Source organism: Notolepis coatsorum (genome assembly GCF_963971535.1).
Source record: "Notolepis coatsorum genome assembly, chromosome: 7".
In the NCBI taxonomy this organism is placed as follows: domain Eukaryota; kingdom Metazoa; phylum Chordata; class Actinopteri; order Aulopiformes; family Paralepididae; genus Notolepis; species Notolepis coatsorum.
Window position 1 is genome coordinate 2,922,103 of NC_140171.1, and position 17,857 is coordinate 2,939,959.

General features: G+C 42.1%; 1 protein-coding gene across 1 annotated transcript in view; it reads right to left on the bottom strand.

The window, feature by feature from the left end:
- Window positions 1–751: 751 nt before the first annotated feature.
- The window catches only part of LOC311232586 (uncharacterized protein), a 44,605-nt gene continuing 27,499 nt past the window's right edge, over window positions 752–17,857 (bottom strand). Inside the window, exons 3-7 of the mRNA XM_084319447.1 lie at window positions 17,286–17,335; window positions 5,892–6,424; window positions 4,964–5,019; window positions 3,772–3,989; window positions 752–1,582 (exon numbers count right to left, since the gene is read on the bottom strand). Coding sequence (XP_084175573.1) covers window positions 1,374–1,582; window positions 3,772–3,989; window positions 4,964–5,019; window positions 5,892–6,424; window positions 17,286–17,335 — 1,066 coding nt within the window. The 3' untranslated portion in view covers window positions 752–1,373. The remainder of the gene's footprint in view (window positions 1,583–3,771; window positions 3,990–4,963; window positions 5,020–5,891; window positions 6,425–17,285; window positions 17,336–17,857) is intronic.

Genomic DNA, 17,857 nt, shown 5'->3' on the forward strand with positions numbered 1-17,857 from the left:
GCTGGGCGATATGACGATATTATATAAATATCGGGTACAGTTCATTAACGATACACTTTTTCAACGTATCGTGGATATCGTGATGTTTTGCCCAAGAGGATTGTGTCGCGTCAATCTGTCCACACGTTACTCGTTCATATCTCAGCCTGCGGTCTGTTAATAAAGTTTTCAATCAGACAGATGTATGGAAAGGCTTTTATTATAACATTCGTTGTAGTAAAATCATTATGCCTCATTTAGTCATCCTGTAGTGTGAAGCACTGGTCTCCTACTCGACGGCCGCGGGGAGCTAACGTTAGTAGCTTTGTTGACGGTGTTCACTTCAGCACACGGGACATTCAGGAAGTCATAACGCTTGCCGATTGGTGCTAAGAACAGCAGGGCGGGTGCAAGCGGTGTGACGTCATTGGCAGACTCGACTGTCAATCAAAATGATTATGTTTCCGTCAGAATGAATGAATGAAAACTGTATTAAAAGGTTGCAGAATGGGTACAATACAGTACAGGAGGATGAAGACCAGAAAAAGACTTTCGGCTTTTTTACATAAGGGTCCTCCATTTTCAATTCATCAAAACATTTAGAGACATACATATATACAGTAGTTTCATAAAAATGCTAAAATGCTATTTATTGATTGATTGATTTAAAACTTTAACATATTGCAGAATGGGTACAGTACAGCTCAATACATACAATTGTTAAGGGGATGCAGACCAGAGAAAGACTTTAGTCTTGTTTACATCAGGGTCCCCCATTTTCAATTCATCATATTTCATATCTAAATCATATAATATCTCATATGCAATATATAATCTAATAATCTAAATCTAATATAAAAATGCTAAATGCATGGGTATTTTATTTTGTCTTTAATGTTAGCTTGCAAACTCAAATACTGTCTTGGTAAGCCTCATAATGAATTGTTTGGGGTAAAAAAGAAAAACATCGTGATGTGTATCGTGTATCGCCGAAAGGTCAGAAAATATCGTGATATCATATTTAGGCCATATCGCCCAGCCCTAGTATCACGCTGATGTCTCCCACTCCCGTGAGAGCGGCAGTGGTCTGCAAAGAAGAGGGGAGCGTGATTTGGGTGATAGCAATATCACTGCAGGGCTTCGGCGTGTAGGAGCCCATGCCCCTCATGCCTTGCGTGTCTAGCTGCAGAACAACTCCTCAGCATGCGCTAGATGGGTGTTCAGGGGGGGGGTGTGTGTCAACCAGTTTGATGACAGCTTCTCCCGTATCAAACCGGCCCTTTCTGTCGGGGTCCCCCCTTGGGTGCGTCGCACAGCGGGAGGGACCGGGCCAACTATCTACTGTTCCTTGCGGCCCAGCGTCAGTTGACGGCGGGTGCGCTGTGGGATTATTTTCACAAATAGCAACAAGAACGCCGTTTGGGGGGGTGGATAGGCTGGTGTCCTGCTGGAGAAGTGATGTTAACCGGTCCATGAAAAGTGTTGCCAGTCATGTTATGAGCAGTGACGACTGCACCAGTCTGAGCAGAGATTGCGGGAGGAGCAGGAGGACGAGGAGCAGAGGAGGAGCCGGCGTCTCCTCCTGCCACGGCTGCCTGTCCACCTGGAGGGGAAGGGACAGAAACGGGGCATCAGACACGGAGAAACAGAGCCGGCTCAGACTCACATCATTTTATTGTCACAGCTTTTTTAACGCTTTCACTACCACACCACAAAGGGCTAACGCTAACCCTTTCACTACCGCAATACAGAAGGTTAACCCTTTCACCTGCAAACATTTTTAGATGGATGCAAATAAATGAAAGAATGCAAGCACTCCCAGACATACCCCACGCGAAGGTAAGGAAAAACTCACTAAAACCTAACAATAGGGGGAAAAAAAGCTCCACAGGCAGTGTGGAGGAGAGAAACCTTAGAAGGGCCATTCAAGGGGGGATCTCCCTTCTTAGATGTTGGTGATAGTAGTGTTGCAGACGGACAGTGTGATCACGTATGCTGTACGTATGTTGTACGTTGTTTCATACCTCTGTTTCTCTATTGTTTTTGTATTATGCATTACTAGGAATGTCTGACTCTTAACCACCAAAACCTGCACGGACTACAACGTATGACGTATATCATGCCAGTTAGGGTACCTTGTGTATACTGGTTGTATACCTATGTGCTGTGCTTGTGTATACTGTTTACTTTTACTCATAGTATATATTCAGATTCAAATAATATATTTGTTGTAACGCACAATATAACCGATAGGGCAAACAGACCCTTGTGCTGAGTGTATAGTGTGACAGCAGGGCTATGTGCTGAGTGTATTGTGTGACAGCAGGCCTATAGTATGTGCTGAGTGTATTGTGTGACAGCAGACCTATAGTATGTGCTGAGTGTATTGTGTGACAGCAGACCTATAGTATGTGCTGAGTGTATTGTGTGACAGCAGACCTATAGTATGTACTGAGTGTATTGTGTGACAGCAGGCCTATAGTATGTACTGAGTGTATTGTGTGACAGCAGGCCTATAGTATGTACTGAGTGTATTGTGTGACAGCAGACCTATAGTATGTACTGAGTGTATTGTGTGACAGCAGGCCTATAGTATGTACTGAGTGTATTGTGTGACAGCAGGCCTATAGTATGTACTGAGTGTATTGTGTGACAGCAGGCCTATAGTATGTACTGAGTGTATTGTGTGACAGCAGACCTATAGTATGTACTGAGTGTATTGTGTGACAGCAGGCCTATGTGCTGAGTGTATTGTGTGACAGCAGAACTATGTGCTGAGTGTATTGTGTGACAGCAGGCCTATAGTATGTACTGAGTGTATTGTCTGACAGCAGGGCTATGTGCTGAGTGTATTGTCTGACAGCAGGGATATGTGCTGAGTGTATTGTCTGACAGCAGGGATATGTACTGAGTGTATTGTTTGACAGCAGGCCTATGTGCTGAGTGTATTGTCTGACAGCAGGGATATGTGCTGTGTATTGTTTGACACCAGGCCTATGTACTGAGTGTATTGTTTGACAGCAGACCTATGTGCTGAGTGTATTGTTTGACAGCAGACCTATGTGCTGAGTGTATTGTTTGACAGCAGACCTATGTGCTGAGTGTACTGAGTGTCCCTAAAGGTGCTCCCATAGTCGAGCGGACTGTACACGGACTGGACTCTGCGGAGGTCCACTGGACTCTTTGAGCTTTCATAGTCGAGCGGATCTCCGTGGACCAATTTCCTACATGTCTCGCGCCAGTTTACGCCTCGCGCCAGTTTGTGTGACACCAAGTGGGCACCGCAGATGTCCGCACGTCAGAAAATAGGAGCTTCGCACTTGGACTCTGCTGTGGGTCTGCTTTGAGTACCCTTTCGGTCCGCTTTGAGCATGCAGGAGTTTGCTCCGTGTATGGTCCGCTCGACTATGGGAGGGCCTTAAGGCACATTCCTGTGCATTCCTTGCATTGGTAAAAATCTATTAATTAAATCATTGATTTAATAAATGTCAGTTATATTCTTCAAATAATCACCAAATATCAATGAAAGCTGAGACCCCGAATATCCATTTGAGATGCATCCTAACACTGTGTCAAACTGTTGTTGTTATTAATATATAATAAACATTGTGTTTTGAATCTCATCTATTCAAATATTGTGAGTGTACTGTATGAAGACTTGGGGCATTATATAGTTTTCCTATGTATAATGTCATGTCAACAATGTCGCCCAAAGTGCTACCGTTTCATAAGGTTATTAGATTAATAATGTGCAAATAATTAGCAATATGTCATCAACAAACACTGACTTACCTGAATCTGAAGTTAAACAGTGTGGGAGCTGTAGCTGGGAGACAGAGCCCTGAGGACACTGGATCCTGAACAGAGGACCTGCAGGAGTCCTGCCATCTGACTGGAGGAGGCTCTCGTCCCATGGGACGGTCTCGTACTGCACCTCCCTCTCCCCCTCCACTCCAAACACCAGCCCTGTGGAATCACACTCGAACACACCTGCACTGGGCAACCTGGACCTGGGGCACACAATAGTAACTGCTGTATTAGAAAGATTACATGATGTTGGCTTTATATACCATCTGTTTTTATATAACCTGAATCTGGGGCAAAGATTCAAACAACTATAACGTTGGCTCTATAATTATTAGTATGTGTGTTTATATAACCTGAACCTGAGACACCATAGGAACACCTGTATCAGAACGATTCAGATGCAGGTTATAACCAAAGAATCAGATTTATACTAATGTCTGTTTTCCCTACAGTGATGCAGAAACTGACGTTTAATAATGATAGCAATATATTCAGTTCCTCCAGTCCAATAATTCTGTCCCAATATAGGCACACGTGCAATAGAGAACACATCCAAGCTTTGCTCGAATTGAAGTTAAGTTCCTTTCTAAAGCCATGAAACATTAGGGCTCCATCTGAATAGCTATAGTTCTTGGAACAGCAGAGAGGTACACTCTCACAACATGCATGTTTGGTGACTAAAACTCTACTTATTTAATCTTGATAAATCAAATACAAATATCACACTTCATACAGTTGCTGTGGGTCTGGTTTACTAGGCTTCAGACTAAGTGAGATTTTAGGCTTACTAGGCTTCAGACTAAGTGAGATATTAGTCTTACTAGGCATCAGCCTAAGGGAGATTAGTCTTATAGGCTTCAGGCCAAGGGAGATATTAGGCTTAGTGCACAGTAAATTTCACAGAGTAAATTTTGCAGAGTAAATTTTACTCAAACTACTCAACTACTACTACTCAAACTTACTAAAATGTTACTCAGTTTGAGTAAAATGTACTCAGTTTGAGTAAAATCTACTCTGCGAAATTTACTGTGTGTGTATACTCCACTTTCTATAACATATAAGTTCAAACCAAGTATGGCAATTCAAAGTAAATTGTTATTTAGAATTTGTACAGATTCAAATGTTAACGTCTTGAAGGGCAGGGGAAACAGAAGAGCCTGTATTAAAATGTGGTTACTTGTATACGGTGCTTGTAGAGACAGTTGACACGTCAGGTGTGAAGCTCGTCCAGGACTGGAATACAAAAAAGGAACAGAACGTGTTGTTTTCTAAAAGATACCAACATCAATACTGTGCTAAAGTTTGACCAAACTAGAATTCCCATACGTCACAGTCAAATCTATTTTGATAACGTGGGGTTTTATTATCTTTATGACATTGTAACAGCAATCTCTTATCTATTGGTTTCATTCGGTTGTCTCCAGGCATGCGTTCTTCATGGGACGGGGGCGCAAGCCCAGATAAGTACTCGCTATTTACATATCAATAGCGCCGGTCGTATTTAACACACCTGACGACCGGCGCTATTGATATGCAAATAGCGAGTGCAATCCCAGTTTTATTATCTTTATGACATTGTAACAGCAACCTCTTATCTATTGGTTTCATTCGGTTGTCTCCGGGGAAAATGTCCAAAGGTTTATAATTTTTTTTTTTAATGTAAAAAAAAAAAAAAAAAAACTAAGGAAATGTATATTATTGCACAGAAGATTATAGCTTGAGACATTTAAATCAAAGTACCGTACTATATTAACGATGGCAACTTTCTCAGTAATTACACACTACACAATTACACATTATTATTACACTATGAATTGAAAATGGGGGACCCTGATGTAAACAAGACAAACGCCTTTCTCTGGTCTGCATCCCCTTAACAATTGTGTGTATTGAGCCGTATACTGTATTGTACCCATTCTGCAATCTGTTAAATAAAGTTTTCATTCATTCATTCATTCATTCAATGCTATAGCATCTCTTCATGGTAATTAATCCACGCTATCAACACTTAATTTGACAATGATATATACAGTGTATATGCAGGTCAGGAAGATGCCAACAGAAATACTCACGTCATTACTCTGGTATGCTCTGCACAAGGTCACCTCTCCATAGTAGATGATGTAAAACCACGGGTAGAGGGGTTCAGTGAACGTGGTGTTGTAGGTGTGAAGGTGGGTCAGTGTGTCGTCATCAGCGGAGACCTGGTAGAATGCCAGGATGCCAGCGGGCCAGTCCAGATACACTCCGAGTCTGTAGGGGGGGAGGTAGGGACCCGGGACAAACACGGAGTCTGCTCCACGGTTGTGATAGAAAGTAAAGAGAGAACCATCCCCGTCATGATAAATGTTACAGAACCAGAGCTTGTCGCTGTTTCTTCTGCCCCCCGGGCCTCCCCCTCCTTTCCTGTTGATGCTCCCGTACGCCACTCCTACATCAACATATCCCTCGACCTCTACCTCCCAGTAGCAGCGTCCAGTCAGACTCTCTCCACACAGCACTTCATCACTGTGGTCAAATCTCTCCGGGTGATCAGGATATGTCTGCAGCTCATGTGCCCGCCTCGCTCTTCTGTTCCCCTCGGACAGTAAGATCATCTTACCTACTGTGTTGGGATCCATTGTGAGTCGACGGTCATCTAAACAAGAAATAACAAATAAAAGTGATGATGACTAATCAGAAGTTGTAACAGTCAGTCACACACAACATGTGCGCATTATTATATTTCTGTTGTTATTGTGACGCGAGTGAGCGCGGGTGATGACGTCAGGAGGAGCAGCAGGGAGGGACCCACGCGGGTCATTATTGGTGCGCGCGCGCGTGCACACAGGAACGCGCTGCACGCGCACCACTTTGCATAACAACGCGGCCGGTCGTCACGTGGTCAAATACCTTCTTCTCAGATACATTCTGCGAAACTGGTTGAATGAAATGTGTTACGTTCCGCTCGTAGAGGCGATTGGGCATTAACCCTGTAATGACCCTAACCCATTTTACATTGTATCCACTATTGTGTGTTCCATATTGTTGTATATCGACTGTGATCAGTTACTTATATAACAGAAGCACTTTACGGTGCCTGATTATTAACCCCGTGTCCCCTGTAACTATGATCTGATCATCATTGGTGCTTTTATCTAATACAGTTGTTACTCTTTTGTACCCCGGCTGTGCAGTTGGTTATTGAAGGGCATTTTGACAAACATCAGTTTTCCCTGCTAATGATCATATAACCCACGTTTTTATTACATTATTATTTAGGTTGCAGAGTGCCATGTTTGTCACTGGGGGGGGGGGGGGGGGGGGGTGCAGTTAGGTTGCATTCTTAATTTGGTTCGGTTTGCTTTCACACAGCGATTTGTCAAGTGCACCAAACTTTCTGAACAATGTCACGCGATCGAAAAGTAACCCGTCTGAACAATGTCACGCGATCGAAAAGTAACCCGGGAGTGAATTGTTTCGTGCTTTAAACATGATTTGTGCAGTCTTAAATTCAGCCAGGTCCCTGAGTTTCATGGCATGTGATTTTAAAAACAGTGTGTTTGTGTGTTCCAGATATCCTACCTTATTGATAATCCCAATTGCTCTTTTTTGTAGTGTGCATAATGGTTTTAAGTTACTTTTATAAGTGTTACCCCAAATCTCCACACAGTAGTTCAGATATGGTAGTATTTATTAGTGAGCAATATAGAATGTACAGTGATTTATCCCCGCAGATGAATGTAACCTTCTGAGTCTGGGCAAATAACACCTCCATGCAGTCCTTCAATGCTGAATCTGGAGCTCTGTATACACAACTGACAATCACGTTTCTTTGCTTTTCCATGCTAACAAATAAAAACTCAAAAGTATTAATTATAATTCTTCTTCTTCTTATTATTATTATATTGAAACATAGCAGCAAATAACTCAGTAGTGCAATACTGAACAGAGACTAGCAAAGTAAGATTTTCATTGTATGGCAAACTGTCTGTTTAACTGTGCACATGACAATAAACAATCTTGAATCTTGAATCCTCTCATGTTCCCATTCGACTTCATATCAATAGGGTTTAGCTTTGTCAACAACACAGGGAAGTTCTACAAACAGGCCAGAGGATGTGCATACTGTATGAGTAAATTAACTATACATTAATTAAAAATATTATGTATAGTTAGTATACATTAATACATTACATTCAAATTAATATATAGTTATATTAACTATACTTCATAAAATGTATTTTTATTTTTATTTGCTCACACAATATCTTAACAATATAACACAAAAGTAGCCACTGCAGCCGTTATCACAAGCTCTTCTGTGTTCACATAACTTTCCCAAAACTGACTTGTGATCTAAGTTGCCTAAACCAGTTTGTCAATTTTAAAAGCTCAGAGGACGGAACGGCTTTATTTGTTTATATTTTTTTATTGACAAGGAGGTAGGGAAGAATAGATAGGTGGATGGATGGAGGAACAGCTATGCAGTGCCAGCTGGACTCCTTCCCCTGAGAGAGAGAGAGAGAGAGAGAGAGAGAGAGAGAGAGAGAGATCATTTGTCAATTGAATATGCTACAACATCTGAATCATATACCTATTACCTGCCACAGACATCACAGAAGGGTTAGTTTTGATTAATTTCTCTAATGGTCTCTACTGTAAAGCCATTTGCATTTCCCAGAGAATGTTGGCCAACTTTACCTTCATAGGAAACTGCCTGCTTAAAATGGACCTCTCAACCTTGTTCGTTTGAATAAGGATGTATTGCAGAAAGGGCAATGAAAGTGCTGGCAGCATGTGGTGCATCAAGATTCACCATTTTTAATGGTGATATGCATCTAGAAAAAGAAAGGGCCTAATTGGTCAAATTGAACATTCTTATACGATTCCACATACATAACTTTGACCACAAGACAACCGGACATACCCACATATAGCTCATAGTCTTATGCATATTGCACATAGGTCGTGTATAATACTGTAAAATAGCTTAGACATAGCCTACTTGCATAGAATAGTCATGTATAATAATGTATAATATTGCTGGCTGTACAATACTGCTGTACAATACTGCTGTATGCCTATAATACTGCTGTTAATATCCAGTATACACATACATGTAATATTCACCATTCCTTATTTACTTCATCATATCTTATCATACATTTACTTATCATATCCACATACTGTATAGCAAGAGTATACCGTTACCATATATTTAGGCAGTAAGTAAGTAAGGCAATTGAAATATAACAGAACGTTAAACTAATGTTGGACTAACGATTAGTTTTGCAGGTTAATACTTAGGCTACGGTCGTTGAAGTCAGTGCCATTAGACACAATAATTATTATATCTCAATCCCTTGCGCCATCATAGTTAATTTGGTTGTCAAATTCTCCTATATTTATATTCCTTTTTAGTTATTAAAGTGTTAGTTATGCACTAACGTTACTTACTTTCGATTGTTTTCGCACGTTCCTCACAGTCTCGTGCACAGAGACCAAGCCGCAATACTCCAACCACAGCGCGGACCTCACAGCGCGGCCCCCAAAGCGCGGCCCTGGGAGCCTTGCTCTCCGGCTGTGCAGCTGGATGCTTCTCAACGATGTGGCTTGTGTCTGTGAAAAACTATTTGTTGATTATGTACATTGAATGAATGCTGTATGACCAGGCATTGTAATTTCATAGCCCTGATTCAATGTTTTTAATAATAAATGGGTGTGGAGTAAATTCCAAAAGCGACAACGTCTGATTATCTACTTGCTAAGCTATCCTGGTGCGGTTATTTCATGCTGACAAGTTGACATCACACAGCCAGACATGTAACAAAGTGTGTGTGTGTGTGTGGCGTGTGTCTGTGTGTGTCTGTGTCTGTGTCTGTGTCTGTGTCTGTGTCTGTGTCTGTGTGTGTGTGTGTGTGTGTGTGTGTGTGTGTGTGTGTGTGTGTGTGTGTGTGTGAAGCATCTGGTGTGTCTATGTGGGTAGCTTCCGGTGTGAGAGTCTCTTTGCGTGTGTGTGTGTGTGTGTGTGTGTGTGTGTGTGCGTGTGTGTGTGAAGCATCCGGTGTGAGAGTCTCTTTGCGTGTGCGTGTGTGTGTGTGTGTGTGTGTGTGTGTGTGTGTGAAGCATCCAGTGTTTGAGTCTGTGTGTTTTCATCCACACAAGTTTACAAGCTCACACACATGTTTGGTGACTAAAACTCTACTTTTTTAATCCTGTTAAATCAGATAGAAATATTACACTTCATACAGATGCTGTGGGTCTGTGTGTAACAACATGGATCTGAACCTGGTCCCCCACATGGGAAACCGCACATCAACCAGATGTTATTAACCAGAGATATTAGTCTTACTAGGCTTCAGACTAAGGGAAATATTAGGCTTACTAGGCTTCAGACTAAGGGAGATATTAGTCTTACTAGGCTTCAGACTAAGGGAGATATCAGGATTAGGCTTCAGACTAAGGGAGATATTAGTCTTACTAGGCTTCAGACTAAGGGAGATATTAGTCTTACTAGGCTTCAGACTAAGGGAGATATTAGTCTTACTAGGCTTCAGACTAAGGGAGATATTAGGCTTACTAGGCTTCAGACTAAGGGAGATATTAGTCTTACTAGGCTTCAGACTAAGGGAGATATCAGGCTTACTAGGCTTCAGACTAAGGGAGATATTAGTCTTACTAGGCTTCAGACTAAGGGAGATATCAGGATTAGGCTTCAGACTAAGGGAAATATTAGTCTTACTAGGCTTCAGACTAATGGGAGATATTCGTCTTACTAGGCTTCAGACTAAGGGAGCCATCAGGCTTACTAGGCTTCAGACTAAGGGAGATATTAGTCGTACTAGGCTTCAGACTAAGGGAGATATCAGGATTAGGCTTCAGACCAAGGGAGATATTAGTCTTACTAGGCTTCAGACTAAGGGAGATGTTAGTCTTACTAGGCTTCAGACTAAGGGAGATATTAGTCTTACTAGGCTTCAGACTAAGGGAGATATCAGGATTAGGCTTCAGACTAAGGGATATATCAGGCTTACTAGGCTTCAGACTAAGGGAGATATTAGTCTTACTAGGCTTCAGACTAAGGGAGATATCAGGATTAGGCTTCAGACTAAGGGAGATATTAGTCTTACTAGGCTTCAGACTAAGGGATATCAGGATTACTAGGCTTCAGACTAAGGGAGATATCAGGCTTACTAGGCTTCAGACTAAGGGAGATATCAGGCTTACTAGGCTTCAGACTAAGGGAGATATTAGTCTTACTAGGCTTCAGACTAAGGGAGATATTAGTCTTACTAGGCTTCAGACTAAGGGAGATATTAGTCTTACTAGGCTTCAGACTAAGGGAGATATCAGGATTAGGCTTCAGACTAAGGGAGATATTAGTCTTACTAGGCTTCAGACTAAGGGAGATATCAGGATTACTAGGCTTCAGACTAAGGGAGATATCAGGCTTACTAGGCTTCAGACTAAGGGAGATATTAGTCTTACTAGGCTTCAGACTAAGGGAGATATCAGGATTACTAGGCTTCAGACTAAGGGAGATATTAGTCTTACTAGGCTTCAGACTAAGGGAGATATTAGTCTTACTAGGCTTCAGACTAAGGGAGATATCAGGATTACTAGGCTTCAGACTAAGGGAGATATTAGTCTTACTAGGCTTCAGACTAAGGGAGATATCAGGCTTACTAGGCTTCAGACTAAGGGAGATATCAGGCTTACTAGGCTTCAGACTAAGATGAACAACGGGAAACTAAGATGAACCCTGGACACTCGCATGCCTTTACCTCAAGACTACAGAGACACACTTTTCTGATAGCCTCACCCAAACCCTAACCTTAACCACACTGTCACTGTAAACTAACCATAACCCTAACCACACTGTTACCTTAAACTAACCTTAACCACACTGTTACCTTAAACTAACCTTAACCCTAACCACACTGTTACCTTAACCACACTGTTACCTTAAACTAACTATAACTTAACCCTAATCCTAACTGATCAAAGAACCAACGCGTATTTGTGTCAGCAGTAGAACAACTTTAGATCTGATCGGCCCACGTGACTGAACTCAAACTAGAAAGAAACAGACTAAGAAACGACGTAAACTCCATGATCAAAACTGCAAAAAAGAATTTCATCAATGACAAAACTGAGGAAAACAAAAACAAACCACGTGAACTTTGGAAATTACTCAATAATCAACTAGGATGCAGTAAAAAACTTAAAACCAGATTCTCAAACATAAACATAAAAACGGACAACACGCTCATCACAGACAAGCTGGATGTAGCCAATTACTTAAACATTTTCTTCACAAACATAGCCACAACACTGGTAAACAAACTACCCTCCCACTCAGGGCTTTATGGGGTAGAACACATAGTAGCTTACTACAAAAACCTAGGGGTCCGCAAGGACGACTTCAAGCTGGAAATGGTAACAACAGATGAGGTACTCAACAAACTGAGCGCCCTCCAACCTAACAAGGCCACTGGCCATGACAACATCCCCTCCAAATTCCTCAGAGACTCAGCAGCCGCCATCACCCCAATCATCACACACATAATAAACCTCTCCATAAAACAGGGACACGTCCCCAAGGACTTCAAAATTGCGAGGGTGACCCCTCTGCACAAAAAGGGCAGCAAATTAGACCCAGGCAACTACCGCCCTGTTTCTATTCTCACCTCCATCTCGAAAGTCATGGAAAAAATAGTCTACGAACAGGTCGAAAAGTACCTAGCGGAAAAAAATCTAATCTACGAATTCCAATCTGGCTTCAGAACATCCCACTCCACTGACACATGCCTTCTCTATTTGAATGACCACATCAAACAAGAGGTGGACGCAGGCAAATACTGCGGCATGGTCATGCTGGACCTACAAAAGGCCTTTGACACGGTCAATCACTCCATTCTGATTGACAAGCTAAAAGCAATTGGTTTTGATAGTCTATCAGTGAGCTGGATGCAATCCTACCTTGAGGGGAGGGAACAGATGGTGGAGGTAAACGGTACCCTATCCCCCCCCCTCACAGTGAGCTGTGGTGTTCCACAAGGAAGCATACTAGGACCGCTACTGTTCCTAATTTATGCAAATGACATGTCGTCAGCTTGTGACTGCAACTTGTTCCTGTTTGCGGACGACTCAGCCCTGCTGGTCTCTGACAAGAACAAGTTACAGGTTGAAAAAACCCTCAGCTCGGAACTAGGCAGAATCTGCATATGGCTCGCTGATAACAAACTATCATTACACATGGGCAAAACAGAGTCCATTCTCTTCGGTTCAAATAACAAACTCAGCAAGACCGACGGCTTCTCAGTTACAGTGGGTGACAATATTGTCACAAGGAAAGATGAAATTACCTACCTGGGTTCCATCCTAGAGGCTAATCTCTCCTGTGACAAAATGGCATCCAATGTAATAAAAAAAGTCAACCAACGAACTCGATTCTTGTACCGGATCTCCTCTCTGGTAAACAAGAATACCCTGAAGACTCTGGCAGGAGCACTCATTCAGGGGTACTACGACTATGCTTGCACCTCATGGTACCAAAGCACCTCAAAGGCGCTAAAAACAAAATTACAAACATCTCAAAACAAACTGGTCAGACTACTGCTTGACCTTACTCCTAGAACCCACCTCACCCCTGCCCACTTTGACAACCTAGGATGGCTTAGAGTAGATGACAGAGTACAGCAACTTGCAATGGGCCTGGTCTACAAGATACACTACACGACCAAGGTACCCATGTACATGGCAAAATACTTCCCAAAGGTCAGTGAATACCACGATCACAACACCAGAGGGAGCTCCACAAATCATGTTAAACCCAGATTCGGCTCAAATAAGGGACTAAACACGTTTCGCAATTATGCCACATCAATGTGGAACGCCCTACCCAAAGCTGTAAAGGAATGTGGATCACTACCCACTTTCAAAACCTCTCTCAAGAGACACCTACGGGAGACTGCAATTCAACACTGGCCCCTGTAAATATCCTAACCCAACCCCCTCCAATGTACAGTCATTTACCTAGTATGGTTGTCAATAGTCCAATGTACAATTTTGTTTGTTTGTACAGAGTCTCCCCCCCCTCAATGTACAGTTTTGCTTGCTTATACAGTGTGCCCCCCCCCCCCCCCCCAACCACCTCCAATGTAAATTACCCAGTATGGTTGTCAATATCCCAGTGTACCCAACCCCCCCCACCCAACCTCCTCCAATGTACAGTTTCTACGTCAAATGTATATACTCCCTTTTCTTGACTCCTTCTGTATCACAAACAGTACTGTATTTGCAAATCTGGTATGTCATAAATGTATAGATGTAGCAGTACTGACTATCTGTATGTCATGTATGTCATATATGTCCTGATGAATTGAAAATGGGGGACCCTGGTGGAAACAAGACGAAAGTCTTTCTCTGGTCTGCATCCCCTTAACAATTGTTTGTATTGAGCTGTACTGTATTGTACCCATTCTGCAATCTGTTAATAAAGTTTTCAATCAATCAATCAATCAATCGTGGTATCTGATTCAGAGAAGATTAGCCAGTCAGGAGTGTTAGCCTATGGCCTCAGTGAGCATATGGTTATATTGTACCCGCAAACGCACTAAAGCTCCCCACGCTCAAAGGGATTATGTAAAAACAAGGACAATGAAACACTATTCAAAAGACCACTTTATTGAATCACTGAGTGAGATAAATTGGATTGACATACTGAGCAGTAAAGACGAAGATGAGGCATGGAATCTCTTTAAAGAGACATTTCTATCAGTGCTGGATTTACTGGCTCCAATTAAACACATTGGGGTAAAGCAGAACACTGCCAAACTAAATTACTCAGGAGATATTGGAGTCCATCAGGAGTAGAGACAGAGCCCTTATCAGGTTCAAAAGAACAAATCACAACAAGACTATTACGATTATGTCAGACTAAGATAATAATTGGGAGCATTTGTGCGAGTGCAAATAATTGTTCTGGTGCGACCTCCTCCCCCCCTCCCCGAACGTCCCTTTCTCTGTACATTTGCTAGTTTGTACACTCAGTATGTGCCTTGTGAGTTGACAGTGACCATTCTAACCAATCAAACATGAGCTTGACGTTCTTACCTTTAATGCTGATTTTAGATTAGTTAAGATTAGCCTTCAATCACTCCCTTTCGTGGTCTGTCCGCCAGGCATGCGTTCTTCATGGGACGGGGGTGCACTACGTGCAAGCCCAGATAAGTACTCGCTATTTGCATATCAATAGCGCCGGTCGTCAGGTGTGTTAAATACGTTCTCAGATACATTCACACCTAACTTGTTGTGAATGACATGTGTTACATTCCATTCGTAGAGGCAATTAGGCACTGTCTGTAGTCTGTGCTCAAGCGAGGGGACATTAAATGCGCATTCGCGGGATCGCGCGCACGCGCCAGGAGCGCGCGTGCACGTGGCGCCATTAGGTGCGTGCAATCCCAGTTGATTTCAATAACGCACCACTGCTGTCCGCCATGTGGCGGGTAACAAAATAGTAATGTAAAATAATTAAAACTGTGGTGTGTTTTGGTCTTACGACAGGCCTAATTTGTGGCTTGTTTACCGACGTCACATCCGCTACTCTTCTGTCCTGACTGCCCGTGGCGCCTGCTTGCACTGTAAGGAGCTAGCGTTGGCTGCTATAACGTTAAATGGGTTACAAATATGTGGAACTATGGAAGGAGTAAGCCGACCGCTAAAAATAAAACCCACCGCGGCAGCGAGAGCGAGACCACCTAACAAAAGAAAGTTTCGAGAGGAGTGGTAGTTTGGAGATAGCGGTGTTTCAAGAGACTGGCTACAGTATGACGCTGGGCTGTAGTGATGAGTTGTTCTGTGTGCCGCAAGTATGTCAAAAGGAAAAACAGAAACAACACGTTTGTCATCGGTAGTAAATCAATGAAGCTGGAATCCATTCGTGACCATGAACAGAGCCATTGTCACATTGGCTGCATCTCTGTATCCCGGATTAAATCGGCGCCTCTCCTCAAGAACCTCTGTGGCTATAGGCTAACAGCCATGTCAGAGCTACACTTTCTAACAACCTGCCCACTGTACCAAGATATTAGATACTTCCCATGAATTGCAAACACCCAAAGAGAGTTTGAAAACATGACAAATAACGGAAAACTCCCATACCTACTGGGTGGAGTACAGCAATGTGCAACTGTACAGAAAAGGACATCCAATGGAATACAACCACCATAAAGGCCGTCAATCATGCAAGTATTCCTGCACTACCTGTACTGTACTGATCTCTGTACATATACCTGACAAACAAGCACATACCTTTAAATACACTTGAAAGACTGCTGCTGTTTCTGAACGTTATATTAAGTTATCGGTACTTACTTACATGTACACATAGACGGGATGGGTCAAGTGCAGAGACTCAATCGCATCGGCGACTGAGAAAAAGACAATGCATGTGTGTGTGTGTGTGTGTATCCCAGTGTGTGTGTGCCGCTCCCATTGCATGTCCAGTTCGTTGCATGCCGAATAAAGACCCCTAAAGAGGTCCTGCATTATTATTATTATTATTATTATTATTATTATTATTATTATTATTATTATTATTATTATTATTATTATTATTATTATTATTATTATTATTATTATTATATATCGTTATATGTGTCATATGTACAGTATATGTGTGTTATCTTTTGAGTTAGTCTTTACATTTGATATATATATGTGACACAAAAATGTGTTTTTTCTTGGGCCGGTAAGAAATATACTTGGCGGGTAGATTTTCCCCATCTACCACTGGCCGGTGAGTCAAAAAGTTAATTCCAGGCCCTGATTACATATAATTTTATATTGTTGGTGCTCCTTACATTTTGGTGGGTGGTCCTAAATCTTTGCTGGTGCTCCTAAATTTTAGCTGGTGCTCCAAACCTTTTGAAGTTGGGAGCACCAGTGCTACCAAGTAAAAAAGTTAATTTCGAGCCCTGTATGATACTTTTTCCTAATAAAATCGAATAAAATAAAAAATTCAAAAACATAACCACACTATTAACTTAAATTAACCATAACCTTTACACTAATTTTCTATCTTAAGCATAACCGTTAAAGGTTCAAATGAATCTTCATCATAGTATTGCTGTGTTTGTATCAGCGTGGGTGTCTAGTGGTGAGAGAACTTGCCCGTGATCATAATCATTGTTTGTTCGACTCCTGGTCGAGTTGTTTGTTATGGACTTTCGCCGATACTTATTTTATTACTTGTGGTTATAACATAATGTACATGTACCTTTTTTCCTGTGGTAAATTAGTACTTTATTTACGTTTTCTGATGAGAACGTGTTGCTATTTTCGCGGTGAGCAATCAGTCATCTCAAACAAGCCTATTATCAAGCACTAGCGCAGCAACATGCCACCAAAATGATCATGTGTGTAGCTGCTCTTTATACGGTCCACCATTGTTCTGTCAAAACAATAAAAAATGTTGATGAGTAAAATGATCAAACATGTCAAATCCTTACATTTCTTCAGCAGCTGTGGGTTGATCCAGTGCTCCTCATCATGGTCCAAACTGTGGAGAGAGAAGAACAGATGTTGAACCAGGGACCTTCAGCGTGGCTATGAAAGTAACTAGATTAATAATATTGCTCAAAGTAATAATTCCCCATGCATAACAGTATGTGCACTGCACTAACTTGAGTTTCTCCAGTGTACAATTCGGGTCGTTCAGTCTATCGGAGAGCAGCTTTGTTCCCAAGTCTCCTGGGTGATTGAAGCTCAGGTCCAGCTCTATCAGGTGGGAGGGGTTGGAGCCCAGAGCTGAGGCCAGAGAAGCACAGCCTTCCTCACGCATATTCTTTACACATATGTTGGATTATGAATATGTCTTTATAGCTACAAATGAATGACTAATTCGGTCAGAAAGCAGTAACACAACAGTTGCAATGTTGTGTTACTGCTTCTCGGCATAAGCCCCATAATAAAACAGTCTCTGGTTTGCTCCAGCGGACGCGAGAGCTCAGCGATGCCGCTCGCGTGAGCATATTCTCCCCGCTGGTGATCGCAGCACGGAGGGTCGCGGACCAGCCTGGCA